General features: G+C 35.3%; 2 protein-coding genes across 2 annotated transcripts in view; one reads left to right on the forward strand and one right to left on the reverse strand.

The window, feature by feature from the left end:
* Positions 1 to 464: 464 nt before the first annotated feature.
* LOC128231671 (thialysine N-epsilon-acetyltransferase-like) lies at positions 465 to 1,878 on the reverse strand. Its single transcript, XM_052944731.1, has 2 exons — positions 1,702 to 1,878; positions 465 to 1,205 (listed from the first exon to the last, which is right to left on the reverse strand). Exons 1-2 carry the CDS (start codon positions 1,783 to 1,785, stop codon positions 780 to 782), a joined length of 510 nt encoding a protein of 169 aa, XP_052800691.1. The 5' UTR covers positions 1,786 to 1,878; the 3' UTR covers positions 465 to 779.
* A 5,003-nt stretch (positions 1,879 to 6,881) lies between these two features.
* LOC128231669 (replication protein A 70 kDa DNA-binding subunit-like) overlaps positions 6,882 to 26,137 on the forward strand; it is a 34,713-nt gene continuing 15,457 nt past the window's right edge. Inside the window, exons 1-9 of the mRNA XM_052944729.1 lie at positions 6,882 to 7,018; positions 7,204 to 7,251; positions 18,498 to 18,579; positions 18,859 to 18,967; positions 19,228 to 19,409; positions 22,577 to 22,706; positions 23,072 to 23,243; positions 25,373 to 25,565; positions 25,900 to 26,036. Coding sequence (XP_052800689.1) covers positions 6,986 to 7,018; positions 7,204 to 7,251; positions 18,498 to 18,579; positions 18,859 to 18,967; positions 19,228 to 19,409; positions 22,577 to 22,706; positions 23,072 to 23,243; positions 25,373 to 25,565; positions 25,900 to 26,036 — 1,086 coding nt within the window. The 5' untranslated portion in view covers positions 6,882 to 6,985. The remainder of the gene's footprint in view (positions 7,019 to 7,203; positions 7,252 to 18,497; positions 18,580 to 18,858; positions 18,968 to 19,227; positions 19,410 to 22,576; positions 22,707 to 23,071; positions 23,244 to 25,372; positions 25,566 to 25,899; positions 26,037 to 26,137) is intronic.

Raw genomic sequence — 26,137 nt, forward strand, 5'->3', positions numbered from 1 at the left:
CCCTTCGTCTTTCAGTAAAAGCGTGTGCTTTATAATGTAATAGATTCTGTATGTCTGTATGTCTCGGGGTTACATACTTTTAAAGTGCGATAATAACGTGAACTTAACCCCTATTTAATAAGTGTGAATTTTTTAATCTATGTTTCCTGGGAGTAGGATTTGTTATTGGTCCCAGATGTGGCTGACGAGAACGATATCCGATCGAGTACAAGTTAGAACAATATCGTTTCGGCTATACAATCTACAGCGGACTGATATTGGACTTAAATGTTTGAGAGTCAATAATAATTCAGTATAACATCAAGGTGTTACCGATATCTTTTAACTTTCAAAATGCACTAAATGCAAATTTTAACGTAATCAAATACATATATACTCTGAAAATATAAATATCAAAAACACTCTTGATCGTTGATTATGTTTTTGGAATTTCAAAATACAAAAAGATTCGAAGTCTGCAAATATATTGACAAATTCAGGGCATATACATGTTGTATAAATTCTCTTCTTCGTAATACCACTTAGTAAGTTATAATAAGAGTACATGTTTATTTGTAGCTAATTATAATATATAATTTTATCTCGTTCAACGTATTTTTCTCACCAAATATTGGCATTTCATGTCAAATACGCATTTTTCTCAATTACCATATCAATGCGTTTATATACCTACCCCAGGTTAAAATTGCCCCCTTTGGGGCAAATTTACCCCCTTGGGCGCAAATTGACCCCAAGGGTAAATATTTGACATATAAACGTAGCCCACCACAGGGTCAAGGTTAGCAAGACAATGCAAATGCTTTTAGGTTGTCTCCTGTTAATCTAAACAAATTCCAATCTTCGTCCTGTGTGAGGTTTACGGCTCCCTTAGCTTCATAGAACTCGACAGAAGATTTGTTCCAGCCCAGGACCACCCAATCTAGACGATTACAATTTCTTTCAACCGCAACTTTCGCAACAGCTTTCCACAGCCTGACACCTACGCCCTGTTGCCTGTGGCTCGGAGTAACATAGAGATCTTCAAGATACACATTCACTCCTTCCCAAGTCGAGTAGTTGAAAAAGTACAACGCATAACCAACTAGGTTTGCGTTGTCATCAGCAACGAAGCAACGGAACATCTTTTCAGGACCAAATCCATCTTTTCGCAATGTTTCAGCTCCTATCTTAGGCCCAGTTGGCATTTTCTCATAGTCAGCAAGTTCCTTCAAAAGATTCAGGACAGTTATATAAACTTTTCATGTAAGATAATGTAATATTTCACATGACTTTAAACTATATACGTTCACCCTCAGCCTTCTGTATGCTGGTATTGATCGATAGAATAAGTTACTAACCCTTTATGTAGAGTGAATGTATACATGTACGTTAGTATTGTCAGTATATACCAATTTAAACATTCAATGTGGACTGTTGACCGTGCTTACAACGGTGTATCAGTCAAGTAGAGAACTAATGGAGTCTTTCATTTTTTCGAATTTCTGATTAATTTTTAATATGATGTTGTATTTTTATATAACATTTGTATATTCATGTTTATTTCACGATCGAATGTACTATATTTTTAATGTTTATACATATTCACATGTACTATGTATGTTTCCTGTGCTGCTGTCTCTGGAAGCCTAAAAGCTAAACAAATCGATGCCATTTAATTGGATTATTTCAGTGTTAAATACTGACAAACAAAATGTCACTCACCTGAATGAGAGTTGCAATACCTTCACAGTCATCCTCTCTAGCTTCTCGTACAGTGACTTCCACTGAAACACGGGTTGTCGCCATATTTTCCAGCCGGTGAAGTAAATATTCCACACCTGTAAAATTTGCATAAAATACCGACACTAGCTCATATTAAACATAACATTTTTACCGTAGCATGTTCAAGTACAGGTGTTCAAGTCTAAGCCTATCATACATGTCATACACGCGTCAAAAGGGAAGCGATGAGTGATGTATCGCAACAGATAAGACACCGAAGATGTTTGGGAGCGCTTTGATATTTTAAAAGTTAAGTAGTTTTCTATTGTTTAAGTGTCGTGTGTGTACCCGCGGGCGTGTGTGCAAGCGAGCATGCGTGTGTGCGTGTATATTTTCTTAAAACATACATGATTTATGTAGATGTCTTGAATACAATGATATCATACAAACTCGTCGATGAAGAGAGCGGCTGAAAACCTTTATTAAAAAATCATGTATATTTCCCTGAACAGTGGTCTGTTTTTGTTGGGAATGGAATTTCTCCCACCTCAGATTATAAGTATCTTCCATGGTCGAGAGTGTAAGATAGGTTCATTCCGACCCGAGCGTAGGGTGTTTTGCGGAAAGGAGGTTTACCGAGTTTCCGCAAAACACCCTGCGCGAGGGTCGGGATGAACCCATCTTATACGAGCGGCTATGGTAGATGCTTTTTCTCCCACCTCAGTTAAACAAAATTAAGTAAAAATGTTTTTTTTTTTGCTGGAACTCATTTTTGCTTAGTGAAAATAATTGCGTATGGATATGCGATAGCACGTGGTTGTCATGGATATACGCATTCGGAACTCCTCGGCCATTTTTTCAAAAACAACCTCGGATGTATATGGACGGTTTACATACTTAAAAAGTGGTACGTTTAAGTCCGCTGCAAATAGATCGCGTAGTAATCTTATTTAGTAGTTAAAATTTATGACTTAACTCTTGGGAATCGTAATTATGTTTGCAATAATACACTTCACTGGCAATCAATTTAAACTGAGAGCAATAAATACAACTCTTAAACACTACATTTAATTAATGCTTTTATTAAAAAAAATACGGACTACTTCAACAGATGTACCGGCATACATCCGAGGTTGTTTTTGAAAAAAATGGCCGAGGAGCTCCGAATGGGATATACGCGCAGTGATCAAGTTAATGTTAATAGTCAAATCGGTCTTTTTAAATAGTTCTAAGGAAAATAAAGCATTATTTCTTGAATGGGGCCTAAAAACTGTTTTATGGTGACATTTGAAGCGAGAAATAATTAATTAGCGTTCTAAATATTACCATAAGACTTCCTTGATGCTACTGACGACAGTCTTCAACAAGGGAGGTTAAACTTAAAGTATAAACTTAAACTATATACCATGCCTTAGCTTGAACATATTAAATGCAATCCCTTTCAGCGACAACGGTGTTTTGACTCTTAAGGAATGTTTTATATCGGCAAATAGCAACTTCTGGGGAAATGGTAAAGGTGTTGCAAATCAGTAATTGTAGTAAGCAGGCTTTTATAAATACAGCAGTTCAGTCAATTAAACGTTTACCTCATTGCAGCCCCGACACGAGTTTCCGTTTGCTTAACGCACACATACTATTGGCATTGGGAATGTTATTATTGACTTCGATGAAGAACGTGCACAGCATTACAATATATATACAGGCAGGAGCACGTAGTGTTTTTGTTCTTGTTTTTTTTTTTTTTTTTTTTCAAACACGCGCACAAAGTAGTGTGCGAGTAAAGACCGTTATATAAATTAAACAACCGTTGACAATTTTACAAACTATAAGTACAAAGATGCGTCCCCCCGGAGCATATATATTTAATCAGTTTTTATTTTTAAAAATAATGTAGTAAAAAATGAATTACATCAACAACGATAATTTAATATCATCATTGTAGACGCGTCAACTATATAGTTTGCGCAATAAATCGAGGAAGCGAAGACTAACAAAAAAGAGAACGTTCGACGATTACGTAAACGGCAAATATGTTAATAACATTACATTATACCGTTTAGTTTAGTCATATTTTATTGTGCTTTTGTGTTAACATCACAACATACAAATTATACATTCACTTACAAACAAATCACACAAAACAAGAAATAGGTTGGGCTACAACATTAGTTTCAGCCCTTCCCAGGCGTTATTTTAACGTCGTATGCACTTAAGATTAAACATAGTAAAAGTAGTATATAAAATGCAACAAAGACCTTACTAAAATGACTATATTAGAAAAAAAATTGGTTGCCACCCCTAAAGGTGGTTACTTTTATATAAGTTTGGACTTTAGCTATAATCATATTGTTTTCATCATTTGTTTTATTTGCTACCCCTAATAACAGTTAAGTTATAGTTCAAGTATGAAATATACGAGTTCTTCGGAAACAAATATTTAAGCGTTCATAACCGTAATAATTGGTTCATGTAAAACAATAGTGTTCTTGGTCTTGTGTTCCTTATCCACAATCAAAATCAGGATTATCAAGAAGGAAATAAAATATATGAAGATGTGCATTTAGAATACTTCAAGCGTTTGTGATTCTTGCATGATGGATACGTAAAACTGCATGTTTGCCAACAACGATGTGCCTCCGTCAGACTGCGACTCCACTGGCGAAGAAGTGGAAAATGGAAAGGCGAATGAGATCAAAAGAGACTAATTCTGAAAAAAGGATGACGTGCACACGTGTTTTGAAATTGCAGGCTTATAACAGATGGGCGTGCATTGGTTGGAAACGATCAAAATGTCTATTGTTTACCCACGGATCCAACCGCAACGGTTAGAGATGAATCACACAGCTTTCCATAAGTTAGTATTTGATTAAAAGTTGTATAACACGAGTATTATAATATATTCATTTTTTTTATCCCGTTCAAAGTATTTTTCTCACCAAATATTGGCATTTCATGTCAAATACGCATTTTTCTCAATTACCATATAAATGCATTCAAATACCCCAGGTAAAAATTGCTCCCTTGGGCGTAAATTAACCCCAAGGGCAAATGCTTGACATATAATCTCACAGCCCCATTAGTATCAATGAAATGCTCTAACGTCACCACAGGGTCAAGGTTAGCAAGACAATGCAAATGCTTTTTGGTTGTCTCCTGTTAATCTAAACGAATTCCAATCTTCGTCCTGTGTGAGGTTAACGGCTCCCTTAGCTTCATAGAACTCAACAGCAGATGTGTTCCAGCCCAAGACCACCCAATCTAGACGATTACATTTTCTTTCAACCGCAACTTTCGCAACAGCTTTTCACAGTCTGACACCTACGCCCTGTTGCCTGTGGCTCGGAGTAACATAGAGATCATCAAGATACACATTCACTCCTTCCCAAGTCGAGTAGTTGAAAAAGTACAACGCATAACCAACTAGGTTTGCGTTGTCATCAGCAACGAAGCAACGGAATATCTTTTCAGGACCAAATCCATCTTTTCGTAATGTTTCAGCTCCTATCTTAGGCCCAGTTGGCATTTTCTGACAGTCAGCAAGTTCCTTCAAAAGATTAAGGACAGTTATATAAACTTTTCATATAAGATAATGTATTATTTCACATGACCTTAAACTATATACGTTCACCCTCAGCCTTCTGTATGCTGGTATTGATAACACGGAGGTCAATAGAATAAATTACTAACCCTTTATGTAGAGTGAATGTATACATGTACGTTAGTATTGTCAGTATATACCAATTCAAACATTCAATGTGGACTGTTGACCGTGCTTACAACGGTGTATCAGTCAAGTAGAGATATTATGGAGTCCGTACTTTTCTTTGAATTTCTGATTAATATTTAGTATGATGTTTGTATTATTATATATCACGCCTCAAAAAATAAATGACGCAACTCCATTGTTCCAGGACTGGTCACGCGGTGACCACATATTTTTCCATATAAACGTGCGTGCGTGTGTGTGTGTGTGAGCGTGCGTAAGTGTGTTTTTCTTTAAAATACATAGTTTATGTAGATGTCTTGAAGACAATATAACAAAATATGCGGTAAACTTATCATTTTATCATTATACTAGAAGTATGAAAACTCACGTCTCAAGTCGGTTGTCGTCAGATTTCCTAATTTTAATTGTGTTTGTAAGGCTCTTTTCCATTGGCTGTAGGCAATCGCCACGATTTGCCGACTCCAAGAGAATCTATAAATAGAAAACAGCGAAACGTCTCTGGCTGAAATCTTCGCTCCTTGCACTCGGAATCGGGGCGATTGAACCAGAGTATGGTACGCATAGCATCATCGCTCTGGTGAACGAAAATGGGGTATATATGCATGTATGATACTTTTTGGATAGTACGTGTCTTCTTATATAGTGAACTAAACGAATTGTTTCTTCTTCTTTTATTTGTTAGTAAATGCTGACAAACAATTAAGCGTGGTACAATATAAAACGTCACTCACCTGAACCTCAGTGTAATGCCTCCACAGTCATCCTTGATCTCTAGTTTCTTGTACAGTGACTTATTTTCTAGTATTGTAAAAAAAGCATAACATTGCTACTAAAAGGTTTGAGACGTAAATTAGATTGATTACATAGAACTTGGGGTGCGTGCATGTATAACAGTTCATTAATTAAGTGTTCAAGTGAATGAAAGCTTCTCATAAATTACCCCCACCGGAAGCACCGTCGGAAATAATCACAAGTGATAAAAGGGACAGAGGTGTCTAGCAAAAAGGTGCTTACATCGATATATTATTACCATCAAGGCCTCATAGATTACCAACACTGGAAGAGAAAATATTGCCAAAAAGGTATTTTTGTGCGAAAAACACACTTCAATTCAAAAATTTCACTTTAAGTTAAAAACAAACAAACAAACTTATTTTATGTAAAATAGGAGCGGCCGAAAGCTATCGTACTCCTCTTTTCTCATAGAGTTAATATTTCAAATGAAATTACTGAACGAGTTATAAATGGTCAGAAATATTCGTCCGAAAAAATATCATGGCGCATTGTTTCCTGATTTGTGCTCACTAAAGCCAGGATAGTGGCTTAAACATAGAAAATATATTTTAAACAATAGTTAAATAGGCAAAAAATGGATCTGCAGCTTCTGATGCCGCTTTTTATTGGAGAGATGGCGATCGATTTCCGAACAAATTTCAGTCGAGTAAAAATATTTGATGCATTGACGCATGCGCACTAAATAGTAAATAATAGCGGGATCTGCACTTATTCCGCGAAAAATAAAACGCAGTTAGAAGTCGTAACAAAAGTGCATACACAATGCCACTCGAACTAACCGAAGGTGCAATTGAGGTATTCATTTTTTTTATGTGTTCTCAATAGTTTATTCGATGCTACTCAACCCTAAAATTATAAGCTGACTTTGATTGCTTTCGTGTCCAAAGAAAAACTACAAAGCCAAGAGTGAGTATTTTACGTCGAGTATCCTACGTATTGTTTGCGCAGTATTGTATGCCATTTTTTATATCTCGTTTCAGTCCATTGTTAGTGGAGGACAGTGTGATGAGCCGCTGATTCAAATAGTGGTAAGAATATGTACTGTACATTTCTGTTTGTAAAGATACTGCACACATTAGACCACAGGAATTTGACTAGTGTTTGGTAAAAAATGTAATATTAAGTTATTATATGACGTATGACCGAAAACTGACAAAAAACAACATTTTCGGACAAAAACCTGGTCACTTATACTATCAATAAAGAAAGGACCGGCACTCCGGACGTGCCCAAAATCGGGTAAGTCACTTGATCTCAGTTTTCTTTTTCACCAACGTCGGAATCTAAACATTCTGTACATTTTTGAAAAGCCCTAATCATTTCTGTCAGTGCGATTTTCCCAGGTCGGAAAAGTTTATAGAACCCAAGGTAAAACAGTGTGTCAGAGTCAAGATCATGTAATGATGGCATATAGCGACTATTCATCGACTGTTCCAAACATATACCGACAAAGTTTGGTAAATGCAGCAATAAAAACCAACCTTTCTTGTGTTTATCATCCAAAATCAATCAAAACAAATCTACGCTAATTATTTTCTATCAATATCGGCCATTTATGTTTGCAAGCGCCTGGCTGATAGCCTTGAAGTTGACCTTGTTTTTGATTGGTAGGGCCCAGCGAAAATCCAATCGAAAACAAGGTCAACTTCAAGGCCATCAGCCAGGCGATTGCAAACATAAATGGCCGATATTGACAGAAAGTAATTAGCGGAAAGTTGTTTTCACTGAGTGTGGATGATAAACACAAGAAAGGTTGGTTTTTATTGATGCATTATACAAACTTTGTTTGTGTATGTTAGGAACAGTCGATGAATAGTCGCTTTATGCCACTGTTACATGATCTTGACTTTGATCACCAGGGTTCGACACTAACGGTAGTCCGAGACTACCAGATGTTTGGTCTGACTACAAGACATTATAAGTCAATAGTCCGTCGGACTACTAGAAGAAAGTGAATATCACATCAGTTAATTGAGCATAAAATCTTTATTACGCTTAATCTTGCGTTAAACGTGATGTCAAGAAGCCGATTATCACCGGTAAACACTCCTTGTAAAGCTTGCCGAAGATGGCTGAGCAGTTCCGGACAACGTGGACTGTTAAACGAATTTCGCGCGCATTTTGTATAGCCTTTCGATCAATGTTTAAACCAGTCAGTAGAATGTCTTTATTTAGAAAGGGAAAAACCATTTTCGCACTCTATGGTGTGTTTTAATCGTCAGACATGTGCACCTCTGCCAATGTCAGCGAGGTAGATTTGGGTCCAAGTGGCAGAATTTCTAAATCCCTTGCATTTTCAGTCAAAAACAATGAAAGATACGATGTAGACAAACACTTGACGTTTGTTACTATTTTTTAGATTTTCTGAAAATACGTCATGGTTATTATGGTTTAGGGTATTGCCAAATGTCAGTGTTTATATAAAGCAAACAGAAGGAACATTATGTCTGGCTTATGAAATCTTTTGAACTGGCTTTTAGAAGAGCAGCTGATAAATTAATCATACTGCCAAAACAGGTATAATGCAACTGTAAGTGCAGACGACGACAGAATTGTGTGCGTTAATTTTCGCGCCAAAATGTCGTAACATTTCATACATTGAAGCTAGGGCCAATAACAATTGAGAGCACGCCGATAGCGATAAGGCTACACCTACAGTGTCACGTGACCTCTTAATTAGGGACCTCCGACAAATACCCAGAAGCAGACGATAATAATTCAAAAGTTATTAATGACAATCAGATAAAAAATGCATGGAACATGGTAAAACATAGCAATAAAAGCAATATAACATTAAATAAGTTCATTATTATTAATTGTATGCAATGTTTAGTTCAGGTAGAAAAATGTCTAGACTTTAAAATAATTTATTTCTAAATAACATCGGAATTTTGTTACAGTACAATAACAGTCTCCATTTTAATTCTAATAAAGGGAAACAAGACATGTATTATAATTTCCTATCCGAAAATCAACAAAAATTGATGTTTGTATAGATCCATTGTCAAAACTCAATGGATTTCGCTGTTTTTCTTCCTTTCTCGATTCAGAATCATGTATACGTATATACTTTTTGTGACCTTAACCCTTTAGCACATAGACAAGTGGCCAGATTACACCTCCCAGTCAATAGCCATCTTACTGATAAGCAGTCCTTATCTGCATAGGTACTTTTCTGGATATTTGAAAATGAGGAAATGAATACAGCAGTATGACCTTAAAATCAATGTTACTCCAAATAATTGTGTCCAAATCTTTTTTATATGAATTCATTTTTTATAGATAATTAAATTATCTAATAAATGGTGTCAATGATGAAATATTAAATTATTTTATTTCAGCTGTGAATGTATTTTCAAGATGGATTTGTAACATTTCTTTGAAATGTCATAATTGCATTAAATCAAAGGGTAATAAAATGCTGGGATCGATCTAATTTTTATTACCCCTATCATAAAAAAGACCCATCTGGATTAAAAAGCCGACAATTTATGTTCTTGTGTATTAATACACAGAAATGTCAGGAATATCCGGTGTCATCCAGCTGAGAGATCCAGTCCAAGGTGTCTGTTTAACTTTATTACCCCCTCATAAAATTGTTTACAAAAAAAGAAAGCCGATAAATGATTTTCCGGTATGAATAAAAAGATCTAGATCAAACAAAACGCTTGCACATGACCTATTTTACAGCCAAAACTATGATGGACATTATATAAGCTTCACCGAAAATTTACCCATCATTTTCTCATTTACTAATTGTTTCTTTTGTTTGTAAACAAAATATTACCTTTAAGTAAATATAATCTCAATTGATTTTAATGGTAAACTGAACTGACGTAATATATTTAATGATTTACGCATCAATGAATTCGGGGGAAATTCCATACAGTACTTAGCTCGTGGTCTTATTACGTCACAATGGGATATCACACCTGCAATTGGGAGTATAAACACCTTCTCAATTTAGCAGACGATATTTTCAAGGGAAAATCAATACACAAAAGGTTAAACTTTAATTTTATAAACATCCGGGATATTGTTTACAAAAAGAAAGATGCAAAATTGAAATATTGAAATGACCCTATTGAAATATGCGGGCCATGCGTTTACATCCAGTAATGGATACGGTCGGCCAAATGCGTATACATCTGGTAATGAGCTATGTCGGCCAATCTCGTATACATGCGCTAAAGGGTTAAGCTATATATCAGATATTTAATTAAATTTAATAAAAAATGTAACTCACATAAACTGAGGTGTCTTTTTCACTTATATGTCAAACAAACTTAAAAGCAAACGTATATGCTTCGGATTTAAAACTTTTTGCACAATAAGGAGACAAATTTCAAAATCAAACCAAATCATAAGATATCATCAATATTGTACACTAATTCTCATAATGATATTTCTTATTTTAAGGCAATTAAAACAGAAATATACGTATATTATGTACGTTTACATTAAGACATTTTGAGAATTGAATAAGTCGACTAAACAGTCCCTTTTTATCAATTATAATTTTAGCAGCAAAGGGAAAATGTCAGTATTTTGGATTTCTTAAACTGTCTTTACTATCACTCTATTATGAGACATAATTTGTGTTAAATTATGTAACAGTGTAATAACACTACTGGTGATATGCGAGGATTGTCGGAGGTCATTGCGGATAGCAATGGCAACTGATAAGCCCTGCCTAATCTGGACGCTGATTGGTCAGTCGGGTATTGATCAGCTAGTTTGACTGACAGGCAGCGTCATGTTAATTGTTATCTTACTCCCATATAAAAAATAATTAATAGCACTTTCGGAATTTATTTCATCATGTTTTTTAAGCATTATATGATATGTCGTTTAGATTAACAAAGAATACTGAATAGTAGGATGCCAATAATCAAATATTGCTTATCAGTAGGATGTCTGTCATTTGTGCCATAACTTCTCAGTCGAGGTGTTTTAGTGTCAAGTGATTTATTGCACCATTTTCCTGAAAGTGACAGATAATGGGGTATTTTAGCATGGTTTTTAGATTTTTAATCAGGTATTTTAGCATGGTTTTAAGCATTTTTTAGGTTTTTAAATTAAATTTAAAGGCCAAAAATTGTTTTGAAGAATGTGGAAATTTTAAGATTGAGACAGATAAAAATCATGACCAATCAAAAGGTTATGCTGACAATGTTCCAAGAAGGCTAAGTCTCACAAAACACTGAAGAAATTCGCTGCAGACTTGCATTTTTTTGGACTACCAGAATTGTTGCTGGACTACCCAGATTTCGGATCCAGTAGTCCGAGGAACTACCTTGTGAAAAATGTTAGTGTCTAACCCTGATCACTTAACCCTGATCACACTGTTTTACATTGGGTTCTATAAACTTTTCCGACCTGGGAAAATCGCACTGACAGGAATGATTGTTTGCTCAATTTCTTTTTTATTTCCGAAAGAAGTGTCAAGTGTTGTATATCATTACAAAGGTTATGGATAGGGCTTTTCAAAAATGTACAGAATGTTAAGATTCCGACGTTGGTGAAAAAGAAAACTGAGATCAAAAGTGACTTACCCGATTTTGGGCATGTCCGGAGTGCCGTGACCAGGTTTTTGTCCGAAATTGTTGTTTTTTGTCAGTTTTTGTTCATATAATAACTTAATATTACATTTTTGACCAAACACTGAGTCAAATTCCTGTGGATTAGACCATCAATATACAGTAGTTGGTTGAAGACTTGGTGTTGAAGTCATATAGCTTTTTGCGAGGGAGGGGTCTCTAGTAGTCCATTCTCGACTTTCCAATAGACCATAATCCTTTGCAGCAGGGTGACTTTCAGGTAATAACGAAGTATAATAACAGCGATAAATATGGACTAATTATCATTCCAGGTTTTTTATTATTTATTTATTAACCAGGTTTTCAACGAAAACCGGGTTATAAGAATGAGGTTGTCGATGGACGGGCAGGCGGGTGTCAAACATTGGTTTCTGTTCAATAACTTTAGTTAGCATTGACCGATATTGATGAAACTTGGTGTGTAGGTAGCTTATGGAAAGAGCTAGCTTGGGATTGCTTTTGAGGGGGGTGGAGCTAAGGTCAAGGTCACTATTACTAAAAATAGAAAAATGGTTTCTGCCCAATAACTTAAGTTAGGATTGATAGATATTGACAAAATTTTGTGTGTAGGTACTAGTAGCTTATGTGAAGAGCAAGCTTGGAATTTCCTTTGAAGGGGGTGGGGTCTAGGTCACTGTTACTAAAAATAGAAAAATGGTTTTCTGCCCAATAACTTTAGTTAGCATTGATAGTGATGAATCTTAGTGTGAATATAGCTTATATGAAGCTGCAGATTGAACTTGCTCATACAAAAAATTAATTGGCTATAATTTCTGATTGCCCATAACAAAAACCTGGTTTCGTCGCATTGCGGCGCTTCTAGTTTTTATTAGATTTGTCATTTTAATGAGTTTATATTACATTATTGTGATATTATTTGAATGTCATGAGTTGTAAATCGCTTGACTGTTGACCTGGACAGTTATAGTTCTGGTGGGTGGGAGAGATGGTTCAGAAAAGATTGCGGTTACTATTCTTATTGGAGTATTATTAACAACAAAATATTCTAAAACATTTGTTTTGAAAATGAACACAAATAATACATTAGTCTGTTTTACTATCTGACAGTCATAATCAGGAATCTGTATGTACATTACCAGGTATAACTATGTAATAGTCTTATGAATGAACGTATATAAATCATTATCAATATGAATTATGATATTTATACTGCTCTGTGTATTTTATTACTGTGTAATAAACATTTTACTTAGAAAGAGTAATTACAGTATACTCAACGAGTTAGACCCACTTTCCGTTTCCCTCCGCGGATTTTTGCTATCGCGGCCAACACAATGATTTTATCGACTGTCTGCGTTCCTCGGAGTTTGAATTTAAGGCCCTCGGAGGGTGATAAGTCGACCGAAGAATAATGAACTCGTCATTCCTTTGAGGGGTTAACTCTGCGAAACTCTGCGGACACTAGATAAGAATCTACGCTGAAGTTATATTTATTTTATTAAAATTTTCAACAGCTTACAACGGCTCCAGTAATTTGCTATTATTCTTTTTCCTCTGCCGGTTTTGCATGAAGTTAGCTTACCACAAGAATGCAGTCGTATTTCACTAGTTGCACATGCATCTTATAAACATGTTTTTGCTAATGACTGATAAACACATTTCTTCCGAGAAATTCTAGGTTTTACATTTTCGGAAAATCAGGAGGTCAAACACGCGTTCAAAGTTCACAGCGCGTGGTTTTGAAGGCCTTCTTGCCTCGTTTTCTGTGGAAAATTCCATGAAACGTCATAGCTATTTTTAACCACCAATAATAAATAGTATATTCTACATTGTATTGATCATGTGCTTGACGTCAGAGGTCATGGTTCAGAATCGTGTAAATAGTCGGCTCCTTTATGATGCAATAACTTATTGGATATACTTTAATGATTCATTGTTTATAATTCAAGACAATATTCAATTGGCGTTTACGTACATAAATACAAATTAAACGTTGGTACATGTAAGAATCTTTTACGCTTAACAATGTGCATAAGCATAAAAATAAATAACTTCTAAATAAGAATGATTTCTTGCTTATCTAATTAGACTCAGAGTTCCGCTGCGGGATCATAAAATCGGACGATTCTCAACGCTATCGTTCATACTAAACTCGGCGGTAAGCCAGCCACTCGGAGGAACTCAAGGGGAATTTAGCGAGGGCAACAGTATTACCCTCGGAGGAAACCTGCGATCATCGACTTTATCCCTCGGAGTGAACGAGGAAAGTGGGTCTAACTCGTTGAGTGTACTGTATGTCATGCTGTCACCTGTGTAGTCTTCCATATGATTTGTTAATAATTAGTTATGTTTAAATATTAGTTATTCTTTTTACTCCCTTACATCTCAAGTTTGATATTTTTTATTTATGAAAAAACGTCCCGTTAAAAACAAACAACAAATTTAAACACAAAGACAGTTTACAACTTATTTATAATATTTTTTTTCTAGATATTTAGTACAAACAACAGCATTATTCACATAAAAAACTGTTTTACACTTTAACATGTACATTGAATGTCACTGAAAAAATCAAGTTGCATAGAAAACTAAGTTCTTTCCACCGATATTACATAATAATGGATATAGAAATGTCACAGCATTTTTGTCCCTTGTCGACAAATAGATTCAATCGGACATACCGTTATAAAATACAAAAATCTATCAAAGTTTTGCTAATTCTTTCGAACTTATTTTTTGACGCTATGGGCGCCGCCATATTCACAGTTGTGCCTAACTGTACGATGTTAAATCAATTTTCATTGGATAACTGCAACGAAATACTAACGCTTCATTGGCTGACCATTTGCCGGCATACTTCGGTTTTAACCGTTAAGCATTAATCATGTCTGATATTTCGGAAACTTTAAACTTTCGGACAGGCACGCATTCTTTCTATTATAGTGGGGACAATATATGAGCAAAACATTAATGATGATTACACAAACACAGCTCTTGAGTTCCAAAATATAATGCTGAAGCCTGACATTAAAATACTGGACGGGAAATTTCAAAAGATTCAACTAACCTGTGTTTTTATAAGTCTTTTTACAAAGACGACAAATGGCGATGTTCATATTCAAATTGTCCTTCGACGGTGGCAAATTTAATATCTCCGACTCTCTATTGCCGTCTGCTAGAGCGGCCATTTTGCGGTACCCGTGAGTATTCGTACCCGCTATCGACTCGGAGAAAACACAATCGATTATCGGAATCGGTTGGGCTTTTCTAGCCGTTAATCGATTATACCCACTAATCGGCCCATCACTAGCTAGTGCCTGTTGAAACACTATTATTGGTTGGGCATCTATTGCTTACTGGACTGCTATATTGGATGGACCATATGTTTTGGTTGAACAATTAAAAATGGTTGTACCGGAAGTGTTGGTTGGACCACCAATGTTGTTTGGACTGCTTGTTGGACAGAATGTGTGATGGACAACTAGTGTTATTTGAATCACTGTTGGATAGACAGCTATTGTTTATCAGACAGCTATAATCAGGCCAAAAAAAAATACCTGTGTTTCCGGTAACCCGACCGACCCTATTTTTTCCTTGCCGACCCTAATTTTTTTTTAGGCATAAAAGTAAAAAATCAAAAATTAAATATACATGTATCATTTTATTTTTGTTGTTTTTTTAACAGGGTTCTTTTCAACCCTGTTCAGTATAGCCACAAACTCGACATGAAAATATGTATGATCTTGCTGGACATGAGCCTATTGTTTCTGGAAATTTCCATATGTACCAAGTTTCATTTAAATCTCAAAGCTGTTTGAATTTGTGCCAAGAAAATATTCGGCCTACAGTACGCTAACGACACCTAGGCTTATTGACTTGAACAATACTTAAGTAACATCATAGGAAAAAGCTCGAACCAAGGGCTGCCGGTATACTAGCACGGCGCTCCTACAAACTAAGTTAACCGGGTGGCTAGTTACTGCCCACAAATGTTAACTCGATTTTATGCCTTTTTAATATTAACCATGGGAGTTGAACAATCATTGGAATAAAAAGATCGTAGACAATCGTATTAATAACAACGGTATTTTTTACAATTTAATAATAACATTAAACATTATATAATTCAAAAACAATAAATTGTCCTTGGTATGCAATAATCCCTTTAAAGGTTCGTTTGCCAAGGGTTAAAAAAACACCTTGCTTCTTTTTGAAAAATCTCTTGTTCGACTGTTATCGGCTATGAAGTGTTGTTTCACATCCTGTGTCATAATTTTCAGTTCAAAAAGTCTACTTTTTGTACCAAACAATCTATGTCACTTGTGTGCATTTCTTTAGTCCTTGCAGTCAAGGAAAGTTTTCATTCACAGGGGTCGACACTAAACATTTTCCTAAGGGATCCCGAAGGGACACCAACATCTGAAATCAGGTGTCCCTTCCTGAAATTAAAGAGTCCCTTCCATTTTTTACATTTTTTTCATTAATGAGCCTGTTTTAATATTAAATTGAACATACAAATCCAGTGCCTTTTACTTTTCAATTTGTAATTCAAGTATACACCATATTATACATGTTTTCAACAGCATGCAATGACAAGTTAGTTAAAGCACAATGTCACCCATGTGAACCTCTGGCAATGGAAGAGAGGAAGATTTGGGTCTTAAGTCGGTAGATTGGGTTCAAAAGTGGTAGAATGTCTAAGTCACACAATGGGTTCAATGTAAATAAAAACTTGATGTTGTTACTATTTTTAGATTTTCGGAAAATACGCATTAAAAATGCCATGGTTCAGGGTCTTGTCAGATGTCATTGCTTTTGATTGAAAAACAGTAGGAATATTACATCTGGCTTGTGAATCAATCAGACTGCCCAACAAGTTTAGTGCATACTGGAAGAGCAGACAACTGGAAAATAGTATATGTTTATTTTCGCGCCAAAATGTCATAATTTTTTATCCATTGATTGAAGATAAATAATAAAACTTTGGAAATTTTATTTCTATAATGTTTTGATCAAGGCATAAAACAAAGAATGCTGAATAGTAGGATGGCTTCCCAGTAAACTAGTTCCGTAGGATGCCAGTCTTTTGTGCCGTAAATGTTACTGTAACAACTCGATGGTCGCATCATTAAGGCATCAAAGTGAGCAGTTTTGGCATCTTTTTGGGCGGTTCTGACACATGAGCAAACTAGTCACCATAATTATTGTACCGATTATAAAAGTCCGTCACCTCTGACACCATAATTATTGTACCGATTATTTAAGTCCGTCACCTCTGACCTTGTTGATAATGTAAACAACAAAGCGGAAGCGTTTAACCGCATGCGCACTGTGAAATGACCTGTTTATTTATAGATTCATGACGTAATTATAGTGAAAAGGTCAGCCATACTTTCGCTTTAGTGTGTGCAACGTATTAATATTAATATCTTTTTTACATGCACTGTCAAGAAAGTTAGGGGGACCCAAATTTAGGTAATTAATTCATGAAACGCTATTTATTTATTGATATTTAGCTTTTATCGGTCAAAATTTAAGTGTCCCGACAGAATACCGGACTTTGAAGTTCAGGTGTTTCTCCGGAAAAATTGGTGTCCTTGGGATCCCGGGACCCCGTTAGTGTCGAACACTGCATTCATATTGACACACTTCATTTATTTCATCTCTGTTCTTGAACTGAATCCAGTCTCTTGTGTTTTGCACAAAAATATCTTGATATTGAAAACCACTGATATAGAAGGTGCTATCAGATCAATGGTACATTGTATCAACTGCCTACTCCTGTTGAGCATCAACTTGGCGGACTCAAACATCCAGAATGGACATCTCTGAAAATAATTAAACAAGTTTTATCATCATCCAAGTTAGCAAGAAAAATAAAAATATAAAAGACTCTAAAGGAGCCGTTAAAGCTGCACTCTCAAAGATTTACTGTTTTGACAACTTTTTTTATTTGTTGTCTTGGAATGAGGCAATTTCTGCATAAATATCTGCAAACTTGTGATATAAGTCTGCTGACAAAAAAAACAGACCACCGATTTTCATATGTCCATTTGAAAATTATTATTTTATGGCTAATTTTAAAAGCGTTACTAACAGTTTAAGAAAAATACATTAAAAATATTTTTTACTTAAATATGAAAATCTGCGATCTGATGTTTTGTCAGCAGTCTAATATCACTGGTTTTCTTGCACGTTTGCATAAATTGGCTCATTCGAAGACAAAAAATAAAAGCTTTAATATCAGTCAGATATTTAAATAGTTACAATTTACTAGTATATTATTTATAAGCTGCTATTCTATGACCTGAATATTTGTTTATATACAGCACAGCAGTCAGTATTCAAATGCCCTTCTTAATCACATTATGCTTTAAGCTTCTTGACTGATTAAAAGTTGCATATTTTAACAATTTCACGCTAATTGCAAAATATCATTCATTTAATTTAATAACAAACTCAACAAACCACAATTTAAGGCATACTTCATAACAATCAATATGTATTTGAAGTCTTTGAGAACTACTATGGAAGTCTACCATTATATTTGTTATTTTACAATTTTGAATGTTTATAATGTTCAGTGTGAGCAAAAGGGATTTTAAATGGACATGACTTGTGTTATTAGTAGGTATTTCTTGAAAATCTTCCTGGCATGCACATGTTGGTACTATGAATATATTGCTGTGAGGTGATTTTTTTGGTTTTCACAGGGAACGAAACTGATATCTGGTGGAAGTGGTGGGAGTGACAGATATCGCCTGCTGCTATCAGATGGCAAACACAGCTACTCCCGTAAGACTGGTTTTGACACCAATTACGAAACCACTCCTATAGTCTTGTAACTGTGTTGTCATGTTTAGTGAATTGCAGAAATATTGATGTAAAATACTTGATATTTACGAGCTCAAGATTTCTGTAGTTACATCAAGTATGACACAAAGTAGATACATGATGCTTTAGTGTTGGTGTAAAATGTGTAATACATTGTCAATTTTCAACTAGCATTTATGTCAGACACAATTAAATGCATATTTATTTATTTTAAATGATGTAGATGATGTACAATTCCAGATGCAATGTTGGCCACCCAGCTGAACACGAAGATGGCAAGTGGAGAGATGGACAACCATTGTGTGGTCAGGGTGAAGCAGTACATCTGTAACACGCTTCAGGGAGACAGGTACTTGTCATCCATATTATGATTTTCATCTATATGTTTGAAACATTAAATCATAGCTGACCAACTCTACAAGAGTCGACTCCCCATTAAAACCATGTTTTAATGCTTCTCTGATATTTAAAAGAGTGTTTATAAATGTTCAATGAAGACCAGGAACAAACAACATCTGAAGCCAAAGATATTTTTTTTATTTAATTGTATGCCCAAATTTATTTTGAATGACATAAAAAAAAATAATAAACAGGAATTCATATTTGCAGGAGAGTTATGATTCTTCTTGATGTTGATGTGATTGCCAAAGGATTGGAGATTGGAGGTCGTCTTGGCAACCCACAGCCATTCAAAGCTGGTCAAGCATCAGAGAACATAGCACCCACAAATAACCAGGCACCAGCTTCGAAAAACATCCCTAATGGAGTGGCGAAAACCAACAGTGCCCCAGGTATTGGCAGTCACAATGTTAAAACAAGATATGAAAAGGGAGAAGTTAAAAGTAAAGATGAATCTGTTGTACTTGATTTGGTATATGATTATGAAAAGGACTTTGATTCTTCTCAGTACATTTTTGACAAGTTTGATCCTTCCAAGCTTTGTAAATCTTGTTCAGAATATAAAGGAAATGATCAGTTGCCTAGTAAAGTTGATGATAAGATTCCTTCATTTGGAAATAAGTACAGTACTGCTGCTAACGGTATTAAAAGTAAGCAATCTAATCTGAATAAATTTGAATTGAAACATGAAAGTGAAAATAGTAAGGTCTATGTTCCAAAATGTTTGCCTGTGAAAGTGAAAAATTGGCCTGAGGATGTTTTGGTAAAGAAGGCTTTCCTTATTGTTTGTGGTGCTTTTAATGATTACACCTAAATTTACCTTCTATTTTTAGCTCTACTGGCCAAAGGCCAGAAGAGCTTATGCGATGGTAATGTGTATGTAGTATGTGCGTCTGTAAACAATTCCTTGTTCACACGATACAGCATTCAGTTTTGATTATATCTCGATGAAACTTGTACAGTATCTTCATATCCATTAGAGCTTGGTTTCTTTCGAAAACCAGCCAGATCCGCCCATGCATGCCTTGATTATGGGCCTTGATAGTATAAAAAATCAGTGCCTGTAAACAATTCCTTATTAACACGATACAGCCTTCAGTTTTGATTGTATTTTGATGAAACTTGTACAGTATCTACATATCCATTAGAGCTCGGTTCCTTTCGAAAACCAGCCAGATCCGCCCATGCATGCCTAGATATGGGCCTTGATAGTATAAAAAATCAGTGCGCCTGTAAACAATTCCTTGTTAACACGATACAGCCTTCAGTTTTGATTGTATCTTGATGAAACTTGTACAGTATTTGGATATCCATTAGAGCTCGATTCCTTTCGAAAACCTTACTTGATAGTATAGAAAATGCTATTGTGTAAAAAATGCTTGCGAACATGATACATTCTTCAGTTTTGATTGAATCTCGATGAAACTTGTACAGTATTTGGATATCCATTAGAGCTCGATTCCTTTCGAAAACCTTACTTGATAGTATAGAAAATGCTATTGTGTAAAAAATGCTTGCGAACATGATACATTCTTCAGTTTTGATTGAATCTCGATGAAACTTGTACAGTATTCAGATATCCATAAGAGGTTGGTTCTATTGGAAAACAGTGATGTTGACCACACAAACCCAGCCAGCAGAGCATAGGCCCTTTTGGGCCTTTTGTTTGTATCTCTATGTGGAGCATGTCCGACATATTCAGAATTGTTTTCTGATTATGTCTAGTTAAATATCAATCTGTAAATTCAGAACACAAGGTGATGCCACCATATATTGTTGTGTATTCATCAGTATTTTATAAGTGTTATATTTTCTTGTTCTGTTCACCTCCTTTGATTCTCTTTTTTTGATTTTAATTTGTTCGTATTTCGAGTTAATAAAACCTTGTAAGTCATTGCTATGTTCATTTCATATTCTCGTTTCCACATTACGAAAGGAGAAAGGAAACATTTAGTTTTGTGTCTTATCCCAGACAACGCCAAAAACCGTCGGTCCGACAGTCCTTACCGGTAAAATTTGACTCGGTCCGACTAAATTTGTGATTGGGTTGGTCCGTCTTACCGACATGTTTCACAGCCAGATGTAAAAAATAATGAAGATTTAATCTTAATCAATTATCAAACACCGCTTAAAAGTAAGAATAATTTATAAGTAAGAATAATTTATTTTGGTAACAGGAAATAGCGTTTTTATCGATGATATTGTCAAATAACCATTTGTTTACAAATCCGATGTCGTTTTCCGGTAGTGTAGCTGACTAGCTCTGTGAACTGTTATTTGTGTTCAAGTTTAACTGGTTAATATCTTAATACCTTTTTATTTCTTGTAAATGTAAAATTAGCAACAGAGGCTTTGAAAAAGCAAGTTTTCAAACAAAAATTGTCAGACCTGCAAATTTTCTTTCGGACCGACAAAAAATCAGAGGCTGTTGGTCCAAATAACCGAGACTTTTTCTGAACTTTCGCGATGTCTGATATCCAACATCTGCTTTCTGATTTTGACAGCTTATTTGAAAGGATATTTTTCTTATAACTCAGTAATTTCAGCCAGTCAGCACCTAATGAGGAATGACATTATCTAGCTTGACCTCCTATTTTAGCAGGCAATGACCACAAGTTTCTTGCAAAATAGAAATAATGCCATAGGCCAATCATAAATTGTTTTCCATCTCCTGACTTACCCCCGTAAATTGTTGTGACCCATAACATATTCTGGCGAAATGGAATGCAATATAAAATCTTGTATAATTTGACTGGAGCGAAATCATAGATTTATCAACAGCTATTATTCTGTTTTGACATGAGACTGAACAACCTTGATTAAGAAACGTTCAGAACTGTTTATTCAAGGAAGAGACTTATTGCCCAGGATAAACTATTTCACAAATTTTTTACAAAAAAAAGAGAACAGTGTCATTTTGTTTTCACTATTTTACTTACCTATCTACATTACATAATTTTCATGGATTGTGGTGATGGGGAAAAAGACAATATTTGAACATTGGCTTTACGGTTAGTTAAAACATTAACATACCTCACATATGTATGGCCAATCAGGGATGTGATTTGTTCGCGGAATTCCGCGGATCTTATGCCCCAGGGACCCCCCCCCCCCCAAAAAAAAAAAAAAAAAAAAAATATATATATATATATATATATATATATATATATATATATAGGTATATATAAATATTTTTTATTTTTTTAAATTTTTTTTTGTAGCTGATTATTTTTTTTTGTAGCTGATTAAAAAAGTTACTAGAGTGCTTTTGTTTGTTAAGTGTTGATATTCCTGTGTGGTTTAAATTTCAAGTCAAAAGAGCTTCTAAAAAGCCACTTTTTCTTCTAAGGCAGTGTGCTTTTGACCCCAAAAGTGCCATAAGAACCCATGGCCGAAATGGTTTCAGCCCTTCAGCTGCCAGGTCAATCACATCCCTGCCAATGCACATCGTTATAATATCTTTAAAAAAAAAACTGAAAAGAAAATTGACGAGCATTCTCAGTTTTAAAAAATATCGTATTTTTTATGAGAAATGTAAACCCACGTTATGCCTTAACAGTGCTGTCCAACTCGGCTAAAAGCCCACCCCCATCAAAACCAGGGTTCAACGTTCGATCAGGGGGTACACCAGGAACTCCAGGCAGTAATAGAATACACAGCATTGCCAGTCTCACACCATACCAGAATAGGTGAGCATTGTCAAGTAGTTCCAGCCTTTGTTAGTGTGCCTTTATTTTCTGAGAAAAAGCAGGAATCGGCTTTAGTAGCCTTGGTGTCATCATCAGCCACTCTGATGTATAACAATGTGAATGTTTACATGCCATTTGTTACATAAGATTGTAACATGCTAAATACTGCTGATGTGTAATTTCCCATCAGTAGCATCATTTTCTTGAATATTTGTTACATACCATTACAAAGCATACACAATCCATAAAAATACTAGTCTCTAGCATGCTTATAAGTTTTAATAGTTGTGATTTTCAATTAACCTGTGTTACAAATTTTCTGAAGAATCAAATGTCATTTATTTAACTTTTCCAAAATTCACTAGGTGGCGTATTCGTGCCCGAGTGACCCAGAAAAGTAACATTCGTACTTGGAGCAATTCCCGTGGGGAGGGGAAGTTGTTCAGCGTCAATCTGCTGGATGAGAGTGGGGAAATTCGAGCTACGGGATTCACAGATACTGTTGACAAGTATTATAACATGTTGGAAGTCAACAAGGTAAGTTACACAGCTGTACAAATTAAAAAAATAACATGCCCTCACTGATAAAATGCTTTCAGTACTTGCTCAAATTCTCGATTTTATACAGCAGGGCTTTTGGAAAGTAATGTCTAGCACAGAATAAGAACTCAGGCTTGTCCATCGAAAGGCCAATTTTGATGTGATGACATTAAATACATAAAATGATGACATTTTGCAAGACCTTTCCTTAAAGTTGCAGGCTGCCTTGATATGAATACATGCTTATTCATAACTGTTAATTATTATTTCATCAAAAAGTACAATGAAAAATACTATTTCAATACAATTTTTTAGCTCACTTGAGCAATGTGAGCTATACGCATTGCCTGGCATACAACGTCTGTCAACCGGCATGTCCCCCTAAACCGCTTTTATGTAGCATCATATAGTAGTGCTCTATCAACTTCGTGATCATAGGGTCACAAGTTTCCTATAGTCTAACATAAGAACATTTGAAACTAATAGGCCCAGACTCTTGGTATTTTGTGAAGAGCATCATACAGTGGTCTTAAACCAAGTTTGTTCAAAATATGCCCCTGGGGACAAAACTGGTTCTCAGGTTCACAAGTTTCCTATAGACTTATATGAAGAAACTTTGAAAATCTTCTTTTCTGAAATCACTAGGCATTGTATGTAGCATGTGTTGATATTTTGTATGTAGCAACATAAAGTGGTCCTCCACCAGGTTGATTCAAATTATGCCACACACTGGGATCACAAGTTTCCTATAGACTTATATAGGGAAATCTTTGAAAATCTTCTTTTCTCAAACCACACATATGTAGAGTGTAAGTGTGATATCGACAACGATTTTTTCGTTACTACAAATTAAAATGACGTAAGCGGTGCACTCAGCTTTCAGACTATGTAGTTAATCAAGGGTGTCGCTGTTGATATCCTATATATGACTAGGTTAATTAATTCGGATTGTTAATACTTTTGCGGATTAACAATGACAAATGCTTTTATCTTTAAAACAGTATTTAACCAGCAATGGTTCTTTATTACAATTTAAATTTAACAGTTTGGTAATCAATAAACGGATATGTCATGTAATGATTGACCATGACATAGCATATTGCCATGTGAAAACATGGAACCATTTTAACACTTAATCAGGATAGCTGCAAGCACATAATTAACACAAAGTTTGTTTAATTGTGTCTTTTGGGACCTACCAATACACATGATTGGACTGATTACAAGCGTCTGCTAATTAACAGATAGGCTATAGAGTGATCAGCGTAGCAGAAAAAGCAGCTGGTTGCATTGGTCTGATGGTAACTAAGACACTTTTATGACCTATTGGGGGTAGTTTTGAATGTGTGAATGACCCATGAATGTTTGTGTATTACAATTTCTACAAGTTTTACTGACAGTCATTTTGGATCGAAATTATAAAAAAAAAATGAGAAAATTTTGGACCGATTTTTTTTTACACTTTTTGAAACTGAAATTGGTCTGGCTTGGTCAAAATCGGTCCAGACCGGCAAATTGCCCGTTTTTAGAAGCCCTGATGTAGACCTTTCATATTTGTTATATAGCATCATTTGACGATCCTCTACCAAGTTTGTTCAAATTATGTCCCTTGGGCTAATGCTGGCCCCAACCCTGTTGACCTACTGTCTTATTTTAAGTTATAGACAGATATGAAATATGGACCATGTGTACAGTTTTGAAGACAACTATCAATGTTGTCCATGGAATACCTTGACTGTGACCTTTTGACCTATTTTCATATTTTGAAAATTGGGTCATGTGTACAGTTTTGAAAACATATATGAATGTTTTGCTTGGATGACTTGACTGACTTTTGACTTACTTTCTTATTTTTGAAGCTTTAGCAATGAAATTTTGACCATTACATTGCCATTTACTGATAAACTCATTCATTCTCACAAAAACAAAGTTTTAAAACTTTCACTCGGGTGGGCGATTTATGGCCTTCTTGTTTTCTAAAGGATTTGATTGGAAGCTTATGTCTTATAAAGATCATCTTGGCAACCGTGACATACTAAATGGAAACATGAAAAGGCTGTTCATAATTACTTTTTAGCAACAGTTAACATGTACATGTGTGTTCATGTAGTTCAACCACATTACAGGTGTACTACATCAGCAAAGCCACCCTGAAGACAGCCAACAAGCAGTACACATCAGTGAAGAATGATTATGAGATGACGTTCAACTCGGACTCAATGATTGAACCGTGTGAGGAGCAGACAGACCTGCCATCTCTCTCCTTTGACTTCGTCAAGATTGATGCACTGGAGTCGAAACAACCACAAGCAGTTATTGGTAGGTCATCGCTTCCTTGTCATTTACACAAAAAATATAAGCTAACTGTTGTTGTGCATTTGAGTTGCATTGAAACCTGAAACGTATGAACTTTCAAATTTATAAATTCTATATATGCCTATCAATGTATTTGTCAACAAACAGAATTGAATTGAATCAGTAGAATTACACTGACTTCAAATCATTGGTTCTATTCCATGCTGAGCAAATTCCAGAGATGTATTTGTGGACATGCATGATAAGAGTTGAACTAGCTTGAATGTACCGTAGTTTCAAAATTCAGTTCATATCAGTCCATAAATACAATAACCTCAGCAATCAGCGCTGTTTTCAGATGTGATAGGTGTGGTAAAACAGGTGAATGATCTGGCAAACATAACCACAAAGGCGGGGAAAGAGCTGTCTAAACGAGACATCCAGCTGGCTGACCAGTCAGGAATGGTCGTCAACCTTACTCTCTGGGGAAATGATGTGAGTGTCAGTGGTTCCATTAACATACAATTTGATTAAAAAAAAATATAGTGCCAGTTTTGTCCTTTAAGGGAAAATGTTTCACAATAATTAAGCTGATA

This window comes from Mya arenaria, chromosome 4 (assembly GCF_026914265.1).
Source record: "Mya arenaria isolate MELC-2E11 chromosome 4, ASM2691426v1".
Lineage (NCBI taxonomy): Eukaryota > Metazoa > Mollusca > Bivalvia > Myida > Myidae > Mya > Mya arenaria.